Source organism: Filicampus tigris, chromosome 8 (assembly GCF_054856515.1).
Source record: "Filicampus tigris isolate MCC_2025a chromosome 8, RoL_Ftig_1.0, whole genome shotgun sequence".
NCBI classification, from domain to species: Eukaryota; Metazoa; Chordata; class Actinopteri; order Syngnathiformes; family Syngnathidae; genus Filicampus; species Filicampus tigris.
In genome coordinates, this window is record NC_141224.1 from 12,151,061 (window position 1) to 12,166,591 (window position 15,531).

Sequence of the window (15,531 nt, forward strand, 5' to 3'; positions counted from 1 at the left end):
TTTGCCACTTGCTGTCAACTGAAAATGACATGACACTGTTGCTCAGGGCTCAGGTAACTACCAATCATGGATTAGGTTAAAAAAAAACAGGTGAGCCATGACTGGTCATTACCTGAGCACTGAGCAGTTGTGATGTCATTTTCAGTCGACACTAGTGACAAAATGGCTGTCCCCTGAGATCGCTAAAAAGGAGTGGATTTTGCTGCTTAAATTATATTCCGCAAAAACAACATCAATCAGAAAACCAGGTTTACACTATTGGAGGCGCATAGAACATATTCTAAAGAACATTTTTGGGTTGACTTCTACTTTAATGAAATGGTCTCTGATTTTGTCCGTCTCTGGTATTATAGTTTTTGTGTAATCCTACCAACCAAAACTCAGCAATCAAAATATAGAACTTCTTGTCTTTCTCTTTTGAACTTGGCAGTGGTAATGAAAATACGATTCTGAATTCAATGCTTGTCTTTCAGCATTCGCACAATACATTTTTTGACACATGCTTGAATGCTTTATTGTCAGCATGAGCACAATGATGCATTGTGTTTAAGCGGCGGTGAAAAACGATCTTGCCCCCTGAAGCTCTGACATGTCTTTCAGGAACGAGCCCTCCCCAGGAGAGTCACGGTCGGAGCTCCCAGAGCCAGAGCCGCTCTCGCTCCCACGAGCCAGAAGCGCAGCTCCTTCACCAGCGGCGCTCGCAGGTCATCGGCGACAGTTACAACCCCGCAGAGTTTCGGGGGAAAGGAGCACAGTTCGTGAAATCTCCCAAGGGAACCAACAAAGGAGGAAGTAACGGCGGCGGTGGGGGCAAATCCACTAAATGTCACGGCTACCACCCTCCCATGCAAAGCATGCTGCATGGCGGCGGCACAGCCACCCACGGAGGTCAGGATGTCTACCACTTACCACACCATATCCAAGCATCCGGCCACCATCAGCACCCGCTACAGTACAGTCACAGCAAACGTGTCAGAGCCAAAGCCCGTGAGGCGCTTTCCCCGAACAAAACGCCTCTTTCCCCGCAGCCTCACCCCCAGGGGCCGCCCACCCTGCCCTCGGTGTTGCCGGGCCAGGAGAGAGAGCAGATGTCCGGCCCGCCCGGGAGCCCGGGCTTTGTGGTTCCTGTAGTGCAGCGCCACGAGCACCACCATCACCATGAACACCACCACCACCACCACTACCACCATTACCACCAGACATGACCACCTCCGCTCACATCTAGTGTCCAGGACCAAGCACCACTCCCAGTCGAGGATCTTCGTATTCGCCTCGTGCAAGCTATACAGACAATATGCTCACATGTATTTTTCTATTGTGATGCCCCAGCTATAGTGGACCTGAAGGTTTTCGAAAGTTCTTGTCACCTAAAATGCAGTGTGGCACAGCTAACTTTTTTTTTTTTTAAACGTCTTTGCTGGGACTGCTGAACCTATTTTCAGTCACGGCAGCGCGCACGCACACACACCAAAAAGTCAAAAACCAGGAGAACTTTGGCACCTTTTGTCCCCTCCTGATGCTGTTTGTTGATGGTTGCCGTTCCTGGAAGCAAAATGACATGTGGGAGACATCTCCAAAAACAAAACAAAACAAACAAACAAAAAAAAAAACATGGATCTCAGGTGTAAAAGGTGCTGCTTTTTCACAGAGGCCTCTTCGTCTGTGGACTGAGGGGGATTTGGAGTTGAAATATGGGGGGGGGGGGGGGGGGGTTACGAAATCACCACTGCCAGTTTTTATGCAAAAAATATCTTGCTATATGTACTGTATAAAAAAAATATATATATAAATATATAAATATAAACACATTTTACTGTATAATTATGATATTGTATATGCATATGTCATCATGAATATAATTATGCATATGTGTATTTTGTCTTTTATATATTATAATAAACATTATGGAGTTCATGTTAGTCATCGATCATATAGTGGTTCACTTGCCTGGCTTCCATGCAGGTAGCGTAGATTCTGCTTCTGTTCCCTCTCAGGTTTTTTTGGCCCCTAAGCTATTCATGTCATCTTTTACATTTTAATGTACTGCACCAAGCAGGCTGATCAAATCAACCTGAAATTTTGTTACAAAAGCCTCAACATGGTCATGCTTTATACCTAATATTGTGACTTTGGGCACGGCACTGATGATTCGCAGTGACAACAACTGTAGTAACTTGACCACATTTGGTCCTGTCTTCTCGAAATTTCACCTATTTGATGAGAGTCCAGACCGAAAGACATCTATGAACCTATTTTTCATTGTAGTCATAGCAACACCTCCTAGCCTAGCGTGTTAACCAGCTCTACCAATTTGTGTGACCCATTGGAATGTAAAAGTTTGCTATTTTCAAAAGAAAAGTAAATACACAGTAACAAATGTATAGTTTTTTTTTCTTTTTTTAAATAGAAAAAAACAACTATGACCTTCGGTCAAAATTTAACAAGTGTAGTAATATTTTGTGAACGTGAGAACTATTCTTACGTATTAATTCGCCTTCTATTCTGGAAAACAAATCTTTGGATTTGACAGAATAGGACTACATTCTCAAAAGATACACTGATCTCGGGAAAAAAGGTAGTTGCTCTTTTACGTACATACGTCGTATGTTCTTAAAAAAACGGAAAAAAAAGATTCATGCACGGATGTCATGTATGTGATAATACACTTTTTAACCCAAAGCAAAGGAGGAGTATTTTTTTATTTACTTTAATAAAGTATGACAATTGCTTTGCAATTATTTTGCAGACCCCAAGCTACAAACTGGCACCTCGGTTTGACCAGCCACTGGTCGGTGTAAAAAAAATGAACGAATGGAGTTCATTAAAATTTTCTTAAAATTATACACAGTGATATGTGCTTCTGAAAGGCACTTCTTTTAGTGTTAATGGAAGTTTTGACATCATGCCAACCTAAAAAATACCCTGTGACATTTTACAATTACAAGTTAACTCTTTTTTTTAACAAGTAAACTAAATCGAAATAGAGAACGTTTGACCATTCCGCTACAGTGGTGACTCAAGTCTGAAATCAAGCGTGAGCATTCCTTTACGGATTTAGTTTTGTGGTTTGTCTTAGACTGTTCTAAGTCTACTGTTATCTGTTCAGACAATCCAGAATTATAATTTTAAAGAAAAATAATTCTCACATGTAGTCGCTATCAACAGATTCATCGTGATATTACGCTTGTATCTGTGAACGATAGCGCTATACTGCTAATTAGCTAGCTTCTTACTAGCTGATAGCCGCCGTTAATGCTAATTTGGTATCTTGACTGTTGGTTCCTAATTTTTTTTTTTAAGGATATAAACGCCAATAAGAAACAGAAACGGATTGAGTTACAGCAGAAAGCGTGATAGAACCACTGGCGTTTATTTATTCAATATGATATTGTCATTGCACTGTTGCTAATTTTGCAGCCGAATTATATTTTTGTAGTAATAACTTTCAACCACTAGATGGCAGCAAAGGCACTCGTTATTTTGTTCGACCCATAGTCACAGTTGTATCATTTTGTTTTGTTTGAACAAAAACGCTGAGCAGCAAATCCAGTGTGTGATGTAAGTGACATATACAATGATTTAGGGGTATATTTTATACATTTGGATTTTTACTGTAAAATTTCACTATTTTATTTTAATAGGCCACTCACCTCATGGTCAAAAGTGTGCAAACACCAGAAAAGGAAAAATAATACTCATTAATACATCATAAAAAAGAATGTTACATAATTGTTTTTTCTCTCCTATGTCATTTTATTTTTTTAATGCAGCATGGTGTCTAGTTGGGCATTGTATCAACGTGTCTTTTGTTAATTGCCGGCAGCTCAAGAGAGAGAGAAAAAAAAAAATCACCATTCCCTGCTCCAGTGGTGAGGGATTTAGTGAAGGACTGAATCCGAGCCCTGGCTGGGGCAAACAATGGCAGCTATGAAAGGCGAGGGGAGGGTCCATCTAATGCAAATATCCACTTTGTGCACCCCCAGAGGACCTGCTGCTCTCAACTCTGACATCCACCACCAAGCAACAAGTGTGCATTGCAGTTTAGTCTGAGTTTTGCTGTTTATTTTTAACAGAGCTTTTTCACCGTTGTTTGCTGAAGAAGTTCCGCCAAGATGTGTAAAGCTGCAACTCGTGGAAATGTCTTCTGTGAGTTTCTATTTGGAGACTGGATACAGCATCATTGAAATACACCTGCTGTAACAGGAAGAACAGAGGTAAGAATACATCTTAAAATTGACTCATCATATTCCAGTGGAATGTCTTGATTCTTTCTTCTACGTTTGTCAGCAATGCAACATTTCCAGCATTATAGTTGTATCCCGCACAACTTTTTTCCCTCCCTCAATGTGCGGCTTATTTAGCGCAGCTTAGCCTGTCTCAGGGAAACGTGATTATCCTCTGAGCATTCAAGACATGCATGAGAAAGGCTTTGCAACATAATAGATCAGTGGGAGCCTGTCTACTTGTATGGGACTGGGACAAATGGAGGGGAATCTCCCTTGACTGTTAATGCTGTTGGGTGTCCATGTGAGGGAACAATATTGGGAAATATTACCAGCCTAATAATGGGATATTGTGCCTCTGTTGTTTACATGCTATTCTGTTTTCAGCACAAAAGTACGAGCCACACTTAGGCTCATTCTCGCATCCCTGCAGTGTCCCACCATGCATAAAAGCAGTAATGGTGTATTGCTACTGTAAAAATCCCAGCACAGAAGCCCCCCGCCACCCAACCGCCCCCCACTGCATACACGCTGCCCGCCCTCCCCAACTGAAACTTCAAAGTGAGCTCTACATGAGGCCTTTATGTGAACAATTGCGCTATTCTACCCTGCACCCCGCAATCCTGACGCCCCCTCCAACCCCCTATTCCCATTTCCACTTGATTAAGCCCCGAGCTGAGCGTCCCCGCTTGAATGTGGAGGGAAAATGGTTCCCTAATTCTGACTCTCAAGTGCAAAACAAAAGAGGAAGAGTGTTTGCGCTGCTCTAATTTGGGACCGGTTCAATAAGTTGGAAAGAGTTTGCTCTGTTGATGAAAGGGGTCAAATATCTATTATTTCTTTATTATTAAACCTTTTTTGTCGCAGCATTGAACCAATTTTACAACCACAAATTAAAGAGTTAATAGAATTGTAAGAACAGGGCAAAGTATAACTAATTAGTGAAACTGATAACAAAAAATTCCCTTGTGGGATTATTGAAATGCAAATTATTTCAAAAGCATCCCATCCATCCATTTTCTGTACCGCTTATCCTCACTAAGGTTGCTGAGTCTCTGTTTAATATTATGTATATTACAATAATATATATATATGTTGGTTAGAGGTGCCATGATTAATTGATTAATCGGCAACTAATCGATTATCAAATTAATTGAGTTTGGATCATTTATACATTTTTAAAGACCTTGTTTAATTTGGAAAACATCGATCAACATTTTTTCCTATTTTCTGACATATTAAGGATCAAACTATTAAGTGAATTGTAATTCATTTATGTTTGCGCATTTTCTGCATTGTCAATATGAAATAATGTTCTGTTTTTTAATAAAGCGTGGAAATTAAAACATGTTTTTGAAATCCGATTCATCGATTAATGGACAAAATAATTGACGGATTAATCGACTAGTGAAATAATTGTTAGTTGCAGCCCTAAAGAATATGAGTTAAAATTCTGGAATAAAACAAAAAACAAACAATCTTTTAATGTGCAATATTTTTGTGAATTTAAAAATTTCCCATAAGGAAATAATGGTGGCTGGCCCACTTTCAATCACTCTATGAAAAAACATGTAAGAAAACAAACATATATATCTTATTAAGGCTGTCAAATTTGAAGCGTTAACTATGGAGATTAATTAAAAAAAAAAAAAAAAACTCAGTTAACTCAGATTTATTTACTTCCTGTAGCAGGTGACCTCTGATATACTTTTTTTCTCCACATTATCAAATGTTTATTGTCAAGCATGCATCTGCATTCATGTGCAAAAGAATGATTACTCAGAGGTGCAAAAGCCATCAGACATGTTTGCATCCTGCAAATTTGTATTAGAAAAGCAGGTGTTGTAGGTGTAATTGTGATAATTGTAAGCAAGTACCGCTGTAACACAGTGTGAGTGCGGTGTAGAGGTTGCTAAGCAATGAGAGCTGCTGGATGAAGGCTGCTTAGTTGATTCTTTCCCCCCACTTCAGGCTTCTCTCTCTCCATCTTTCTTTTCAGTCGAGCAACCCCCAACCTCTTCTCTCAGCAACTGTTCTGCATACTAAAAAGTGGATTTCAAATTGAGAATCTTACAGTGATTAAATATTATGTGTTTTATTCATGTTATCATTCACCGTTTAAAAAAAAAAAAGGTATTTATAATACTCTGACATACAGAAAACGTGCGAGAAGACATAAGGACAGGACCGCTAAGTAAATTTGATGTATTTTTTTGTCAGTTGTAAGTTTGCCATTTCTTGTTGCTTAGCATTTTTTGAATAATTTTTCAGTACAATTTTAATGACAAAATCCAGGCAAATTTAGCAGGAAGTGGTTATCCATGAATATGACTAGAAGGTCAGCCAGTTCACATGGGGGCCAATATTTGCTGTGCGAGTTTGTTACCAGAGGAGGGCAGTATCCTTGTTCTACTCTAAAAAAAATATACTTCCAGCAGTTTCTAAATAGTTTTTCTATTTTTAAAATGTTTTCGTGATACAGGCGCTTCAAGCCGTGCTCGCTTTGTCTGTGCCCTCAACATCAATCAACCGCCACATCATACATCATTTCGCCGATTTATCTTGTTAGCATCTTCAAACAGGATGCCATTATTATTGTGACGACTCAAAAACAGATGTGGCACAAGGTTACTTTAAACAAAAACAGGCCCTCTCAATTGCAGCGATATGATGACCGTGTACACGATGCGTCACGTGTTTGCAGTGCATTTCTGGCTCGGATAACTGCATTGAGAAGCATTTTTGTTCCTAAGGATGATCCACATAGTAGATGTTGATGTTGGGAGTTTGCATCTGATCTTAACAAATCGGCGACATCACCTCATGCTGAATATTCAATATCGGGCCTTTTGCGTGTGTTGTGCCTTATGTATCATTGATGGACGTGCGCATAACTGACATTTTGGGATTGAGAAGATCCTCAATGACAAATTTCCTCTAAGTGATGGGCCGTGGCCCCATGGGAGTGGTATAATTAGAGCAATGGAAACAGGAAACACCTCGCCCTCCCTATCATTCTCCCTCCTGAATCCCTCCAGCCCCCCCCCCCCCTTTCTTTCTGGTCTACCCCCGACCTCCTATACGACATGTGCCCGTATAAAGGTATCATTTGTAATGAAATAGCGTTACATTTTGGAAGTCACGTGGGGAAGTTTGGACCCAGAGGCAAGGGAGGAGCGCTCACAAAAACTTACTTATAAAAGAAGGGCAAGAAAGACACATGGCATTAAAAAGTACTAAATTGACCAAAGTCCAAAAATGAGACACAAAAAACACTAAAGTGAGCCAACACGAATCAACGAAACGTGACTGGCACAGCAAACACAATGAACCAACAAAGACAAAAAGAAACCAGGGAGAAAACCGACAAGACAACGAGAAACACCTGGACGGGACACTTGTGACTGAGGGAGCTGATTGGATGACACGCACAGGTGGAAACACAAGACCTAACGAGCAGGACAAGATATAAACGAGACGCAACATGAGCTGAAACCAAATACAAATCCAAACAACAACAAAAATGCCCATGACAGAATATATTCTCATATGTTAGATTAATAAACTTTGATTCAAGATGAGTACAGCAGGTGTGAGAGGCAAAAAAAAAAACAAAAAAACACTAAACCATTCCAAGCTCCTTTTATTACACTGTTGGAATTTGTAAGCACTCTTCTTGTATCACAGTGCCTTGACTTGAGCCTGCCAGTGATTCATGTGTGGTGAATGTTTAAACGCCAGCGTGGTAACTCGGTCCAGCATGAGGGATGTGGGAGCCGAGCCTCTAATTTCTGCTCCCTCCTCACCAAGATTAAAGACCCAGAGTGGACCAGGTGTACGGTCCAGACCAAAGATGAGCCTTCTATCTCTTCCTCCCCTCATTTTACCATTCGCGGCTGTTGCGTGGCACTCCGCCTCCTGCAAACTTTACAGAGCTGTGCGAGGTGCAGTTTTTACTGCTGGCTGGGTGGTTTTGCTTGAGATTTGGCCAACAGAGGGAAATGGGGGCGTTTAGATGACGTAGCTCGGAAGTGAAAATCGATAGAAAGGGTCTTGCTTTGGCAGCTTTTAAGTGACAAAGGCATTTTAAAGTCTGAAAATGCAAACATTTGAAAATACTATCAGTAAGCAAGTAAAAAAAAAAAAATATATATTATTTCTTTATATATTATATTATTTCTTTTCTACATTTCGGACTAGTGTACACACAGCAGTCTGGACACATGGGAATATCACAACTAAAACCAATTTTTCCCAACCTTTATTGCGCCAAGGAACCCATTTTACAAAAAAAAAAAAATTGACAGAACACAACCGAACTATAATGTCACAAAAGGTATGGATAAAGAAATATGTCATCTGAATGTACTCACACATTTAGTTTCTCATTGCAAGATATGGGCCTGTTTAATTGAACACACTGATCTGATATAACCACAGGAAACCATGACTTATTCTATTGTGTGAATGGCAACAGGTGTCTACACAGGTTTATTGTACTGGGCCTTCTGCCATCTAACAGAGGAGCATTTAATTGGTCCACCTGCCACTAAAATTCACTGAATTAGGTAGAAGAACAAAGATATTTGTAATTAATAAATGATAATTTTGTGGCAAATTTTTGGGCTTATAAGTCGTTGTGGAGTATATGTCGCACCAGTCAAAAAATGCATAATGAAGATGAAAACAATAGTTGCTTTGGAGTATAAAATGCATTTTTTGTGGGAATTTATGTGACAGAAACCGAGACCAAGACCAGTAAAGCTCGGACCGGCACCCAAAATCCACCGTTGGCCACCTCTTTAGCATCCTAAAGAAGGTGGCATAAATGCACCAAACGTATTTGCCAACCGCCAAAAGAAAGTCGAAGAAGAAATGGAAGAAGGAGTCGTCACGGTAACTGATATGTGACATACAAGTATCGTTAATTTAGCATACAGCTTCCACCACAACAAAGTTTTACTAGTAACAGGACGAAAAGGTGCAGTAACCCACCAAGCTTCTACCTTTGCGACACATGATTTTAGTTCAGGTTAGCCATTTTAAACTAAAAAGTAAAGCGTCCGTAGTTTGAAGCAGAAGTTTCGAATCCAACTGGAACATGTTCGCTGCCGTCAACACGATTAGGGAACAGTGACTTTGGGTACCAGTACGAGCTCTAATTTTAATATTCCGTGCTTTCCAGTCTATATGCTGCTACTTTTTTCCTATGTTTTGAACCACGCGACTTATATAAAGGTGCGGCTCTTCTGTGGATTTTTCTTCCACCGCTAGGGGCGCTCCAACCGGAATTACAATACAATTGCCATTAACAGAATGTGACTGCAAGTGGAGGAGTTCCACAGGCGAGGGCGCTATGCACTAGGTTATGAATTAGGTGGTATGCGGAAGTAGAGCAATAAAAGGTGGACGTTAGCTGACAAAGTGGAGTGGCAGCGGGCAGTGAAATGAAGATAAGTACTTTATTTTCTCTTGGTTCCGTTCCGTTTTATTCAGCAAAGTTGCTGCCGTGTTAAAAGGCACTGTTAGGAAATAATCTGTATATTTACAGTTCAAAATCGTTCTGTATATGCAGTAAATATCTAATTTTTCAACATCTAAAGGTGCGGCTTATATGTGGGGTTTTTTTTTTTTCATTATTTTTTTAAAAATAGTGTGGGTGCGGCTTATATAAAGGTGCGGCTTATAGCCCGAAAAATACGATTTACGAGTTGCATCTGAGTCCACGTCTCAGGACCAGGCAAACTATGAAAAAAGTTGTGACTTACTGTCCGAAAAATACGGTGTTGTACAAGTGCTTGTCCTTAAAATACTTCTGTAGAAAAGTGTACACGTGTTGTGCGTGCATTTCATGAGATACCCAACTACTGGCCTGGCGTGCATAGAGCAGTCATTTTGTGCAAGCCTGTCCGAGCTTTTTCCTTTTGGCACTTTCATGTGTACGAAAAAAATTTTAAAAATTGCATAGGAAAAACATTTCCTTTGTTTTTAAGTTGTCGGCTACACATAACCCTAAAAGCCTTGTTTCAACCAAATAGGTACAGGTTGGATCAATTCGTTATATTACTCATTTCGCACCGGTCTCAGTTGTCATGGTAGACTACGCTGGTGTAGGGTGGAGAGATTTGTCATTTGTGTGTTCCATTGTAATGGGATGACAAGAATCAAAAGAAAAAAATGACGTTCTTGATGGAGATAGACCGATATGCTTTTTTCAGGGCCAATACCGATACGATTATTAGTAGTCAAGGAGGCCGATAATCGATATTTGGAGCCGATTTTCATTTTCAGTAAAAATGAAAATATTGGCATCAAAATCTGAAGAAAAATGTACTCTTAACTTTGTTGAAACCTCTTTAAGCATGTTTATTGAACAATGTTTCCGGTTTGCACATTGTTTTTTTTTCTTTTTTACTGATCAACAGTAAAACTTTCCTGTTTTGTGTTGACAAGCATTGTTATGATGTCACCCTATTTACATTTGCCGACTCAGCTATTTCCATCCCTCATAGAGCACATTGATCGATTGATCCGAACCACACTGCGGTGAATTGAAGCAAGTGGCACTTAACCCTGCTCCTGCAGTCTTTACCTCAGCTCAGGTATGCAAGTGTCCTCACACGGAGGGAGAGAAGTCAGCAATTTGTATTGATTCAGGAGTGGCTCCCACCTTTCCTTACCGGTGTGGAATGCACACCTGGAGGTGTTCGCTGAGTAGCTCTAGTAATCCATATGACAGTGCAGGACGTCTGCTACTTTCAAAAGGACTGCGCTCTTGTCAGCTTCTGCGTTTGTGAGGTTCATTTGCAAACTTTTTTGTTCATTTATTGCCACATTTGTCCTTTATTTTCTCAGCAGATTTCAATATGGCACCTGTGAATGGCAAAGTCATAGGGATGATGGAATCTCTCATATTTGCACAAGGCTACTGCATTGCCCTACATGGAATATAGTTTGGTGTTAAGCGTGTTGACATGGCAGCCCAGTTGAGCTGCACCTCTCTGGCCTCCAATCACAGTGTACACACAGGAGGAGATGGGCGCAGATAAAACGCCTGGGTTACGCCCCAACGAGGAATTGGGATGCCTGGAGGGGGTGGAGGGGGGGGGGGATGTGGTGCTGGCGAGGGGGCTGGGAGAACTTTTTTCCTTCTGTCTGGCCTTGCTTTCATTTTGCGATTGTTTTCAGGCCATTCTCGGCAGTGTCTTTGATGGAACACGTCAGGTTGCTGCAGGACTCGGGGGCAGGTCTTCTCCACCGGTTCGGCAGCTGTCAGCCCCGCGCAGCCCAGAGAGTCTAACACTGAGAGTGCAGAACTGCACTGCGGCCGGAGGTGAGTGCTTTATCCTCAAAACTGTGACTTCCTTGACTGCTGATTTGGTTACATTCTGCCCGTATAATCGGTAATAGGGAAAAATCAGCATAGAAGCCGGTGGAGTCTTTGAATTGTACGTGATTTTACGTCGTATACCAAAAATGGTCAACCATTCCTGACCTTTCTGCATTATATAATGACATGTCACATGAGTCATTGTTTACAGATTTTGTGGCACTGGTTTTGCAAACTGTGGATCAAAGCAATACTTCACAGCAGGCCTTATGGGATAAGCAGCAGTAAGTCAGTTCCTTTTTTTTTTTTTTTTTTTTTTGGTCGGGGTTGATCCTAAATTCTTGTTAATTCAAGCAGGGGCATTCAGGCAAGTCTGTGCAAGGACGAGCGAAACTATTGCTATTGAAGTGATTTTTAAAGTGTGAACACTCTGTGTTGAATAGTTAATTAGGAACTCCCTAGTCACACTGCACTATGTAAACTGCATATGAACTCTGTCAGCCCAAGCTTGCACTTTGAAGAGTGTGGGAGCCGCCTCTGTAACTCGACCTGGCCACCTGTGCTCGCGCGCTCAGAGAAAACACAGGCTTTTGTGTTGGAGTGAGACGTCCACACTGCGGGGGGTTAAGGTACATTATGTGACGAGGGGGGGGGGGGGTCGCTTCTGTGACAGGTGGCACGATCTCGGGGTGGCTCACGCAACAGCTGCGTCCCAATCATTTCCGCGAGAGACCCCAAATTTGATTCAAAGTATCCTCACATGTGCGCCGGAGCCGAACGGGTGTGCGTGTGTTTGCGTAGCTGTTTGCATTTGTGTGGTGACACCGTGGCTCGGGACAGAGGAGGAACAGTTCGCATGGGATCTTCAAGCGAGTACGTCTGCAACGGTGATGGGATATGAGATGAAACGGCTGGATGGAAGGCAGCGATGAACGATGCTGTCAGAGCCTCCAAAAAATGTGACCTGTAAGTAGAGATGCATCGATAATAGAGATAGATAGTATAGAACAAAACTGTCTCACGCGGTTCTATTCATTTTTACTTCTTGGTTAAAAAAAAAAGTGGCTCGGTAACTTGGAATGTGTGTACCTCAAGTGCTTTCACCAGGTGGTTTTGCGTGTGATGCGAGTTTTGAGTTTTAAAAAAGCGGGTGCTGGAGTGAGCGCTAAGAGAAGATGATGTTTTCATGGCTACTGTTGATGGGTGGCCTGCGTGCCACTATGAGGTCGGTTCGAAGTGAGATAGGACCAAAGTGTCACATTCCACAGTTTGGTGTGCGTATGTGTACGCGTAATTGCAAATGACCACCTACCCCGTTTACAGCGAAGAGGGCATTTGCCTTAACTTCATTCTAAACGTTCCACTCGTGACTCATTTCACGCTCTTATTTTCAAACTCCCCATTTCATTCTCACGGCACTGCATTGAATTGTCTAGAGTGATTCAATGAAATGTCTGCATTTACAAAGATAATAATTGTACTTAGCAGTGATGTAGAAGTGCGCCGTATCACACTGACTGAGGCAACCGTGTAGCTGAAATGAACCTTTTTGCCGTTCGAATGACAGCGGGATACAATTACAGTATGTGGGAGCGTGTTCACACGCAAAGCAGGAGCAACATTTGTAACCCCAAAAGCTACTTTGTTCAATCAATTTGTGTTTGTCGGGTAAGATGTGAGCATGAAAAAAACGATGAAAGCTGCTGCTCTTGTCACATCTGGCCAATATGTTCCCATGATAGTTTTATCAGATGACATGCCACCCAAGAGACGGGCATATCGTTTCTTCACATCACATAAATAATCCTTACCAGAAGCCTGCGTAAACGTGGCTATTTTTAAATCTTGAGGCTCTGCGCGGAAAAACAACAGGAAAAGTTTCATTTCTGTCGTTGCGCAAACAATATTAACAGAGAGCCGATCTTCAAGTGACCGACGTCTTTGAATCTAAACATATTGGTAATTACGGTGTCCAGTGCCACAGCCTACAGAAACCTTTATTTTGGGAGTGATAAATCTTCCTGAATTTAAATGCAGCTTTAAGTCCTGAGACGCTAAAGTTGTCGACTGTCTGGTGGACACATGGGAGACAAAAGTCACGCAGGAGACATCCAAAAATACTTGTATGTCCATGTTTGCATATAACTTACTGTGTATTAGAATGAAGAGAGTTTAGCTTTTGGGAATGAGAGAGAGAAGGTTTTCACTTGCAAAGCTTTAATTCCATTAAAGGTGGGGAATACTTCATCACTTTCATGTAATGTTATACAGTGGTACCTCAACTTATGAAATGAATTGGTTCTGGAAGAAATTTCTTAAGTAGAAAATTTTGTTTTGCATATAAATGCCCTAATACGTTCCAAGCCCCCCCAATATTCAGACATAAATGTTTTATAAATCATAAAAATGTATCAAAACATGTAACAAATACATGTTACAATTAGATTATTGCACAATAAATGAGACTTGTGCATAATGTAAAAACAAACAAATGATGGTCGTTTACCTTTTAATTGCTGTCCTCATCGCTTTTTGCCCTCTTTGGTTCATGTTCTCTCTCAGAAGTGTTTTTTGCCTGGCGTTTTGTAAAGAACTGATTTAATAACGTGGGGACTGTCATATTCTTTGGCGGGGGTCAACCAAACGCATCCCCTTTTCATACTTTTCTATTAACTCTTGCTTCGTTTGTATGGACAAAAAAAACAGATTTTCTCCTTTTTTTCTTTTCCTCGTTTCTAATTCACGTCAAACTATCGGAACACCTCATGGCCCAAGGGGCGAATGACGAGGACGCTGCATAGACATATCTATCACATATCTATCTATCTACCTGTCTATCTGCACACATAGACACATACGGTAGAGGTCCCTCTTAGCCAATGGGATGCCAGGAAGATGCTAGTCTAGCCAATGGCAGAGCAGCTATGAGTATGTTGCGTTCAGGAAACTCCGGAGCTGCGAGTGGCAGCCCATACTGTATTTTTACCTTTCATATCTTGAAATTTCTTTCGTAACAAGAGGCAATATTTTCCTGTTGAGGCGTTTCGTAACTTGAAAATTTCGTATTTAGAGACGTTCGTAGGTAGATGTACCACTGTACAGAGCTGGGCATTCCGTCCCAATGGTTCAGACGAATGGTTCATTTTGTGGACAGACGGAGGATGAGAAGTTTTTGAAAAAGGACGGCCTAAGCATGGACAGAAGGGGGGATTTGTCCGTCCCTCTATTCGTCCCTAACCGGTTCAAGTACGTGTTGAACGTGTTGTGTTGGGTTCTTTTAGAAAGCAAGACCACCGTATGTTCTCGTTGGGTCTGATCGACGGAAGCGCTTTAAAAGGACGAGGACTGACGGGTCGGAGGACCATTATTTTTATGAATAAAGACGGAGGGACGAGGACGGAAGGGTACCCAGTTCACGGACGCAGGACGGACTGGCAAAAAAGGGTAAAGTGCCAAGTTGTGATGTCATATAATGATAATGACATCACATCATTTATAGTATTTCATTCCCTCACCCAGTGATAATTGAGAAGGAATTGGCTCAATAACCATTACAGATAATTGAATCTGAATTGCTAAAATTCCCAATCCGCATATGGAATATATAATCTTGATAAATATCACATTCACCAGTATTAAAGTAACGACTGCACTCACTCCGACAACTTTCTGTTTCTTGTTCCAGACTAGCTGCTTCATAATGTCACAAACATAACTTCTCACCATGAGACCATGCAGACACGCCTGCACTTTCGCTTGCTCGCACCAAATTATACATTGGGATTAAACACAACCATAGAGGGCATCCTTGACGTGACACGATTGCATCTCTCGCTCAGGCCCAAACCGAGAATGCATGCTGACTTCCACTTGAACCCCTCCCTCCTTTTTTTTTTTTTTTTTTTTTTTTTGCTGCTCATGTGCAGCAATTCCAACGTAATTAGATAAGTGAGGATTAAAAAGAAGGCGAAAGAGAAA

General features: G+C 41.2%; 2 protein-coding genes across 7 annotated transcripts in view; both read left to right on the top strand.

Annotated features, from left to right (window-relative positions):
- nkd2b (NKD inhibitor of WNT signaling pathway 2b) overlaps window positions 1-1,676 on the top strand; it is a 34,823-nt gene extending 33,147 nt beyond the window's left edge. For both annotated transcript variants that reach the window (XM_086038105.1, XM_086038106.1), the window contains exon 10: window positions 601-1,676. In XM_086038105.1, the coding sequence (XP_085894231.1) occupies window positions 601-1,205 (605 nt within the window). In that variant the 3' untranslated portion in view covers window positions 1,206-1,676. The remainder of the gene's footprint in view (window positions 1-600) is intronic.
- An 826-nt stretch (window positions 1,677-2,502) lies between these two features.
- The window catches only part of plekhg4b (pleckstrin homology domain containing, family G (with RhoGef domain) member 4B), a 40,897-nt gene continuing 27,868 nt past the window's right edge, over window positions 2,503-15,531 (top strand). Inside the window, exons 1-4 of one of the 5 annotated variants that reach the window (XM_086038925.1) lie at window positions 3,088-3,558; window positions 4,074-4,214; window positions 10,736-10,825; window positions 11,412-11,556. The gene's annotated coding sequence lies outside the window, so the exon portion shown is untranslated. Of the gene's footprint in view, window positions 2,576-2,826; window positions 3,035-3,087; window positions 3,559-4,073; window positions 4,215-10,735; window positions 10,826-11,411; window positions 11,557-12,323; window positions 12,520-15,531 lie in introns of those variants that run through there. The other 4 variants (XM_086038924.1, XM_086038923.1, XM_086038922.1 and 1 more) reach the window with 4 other exon arrangements.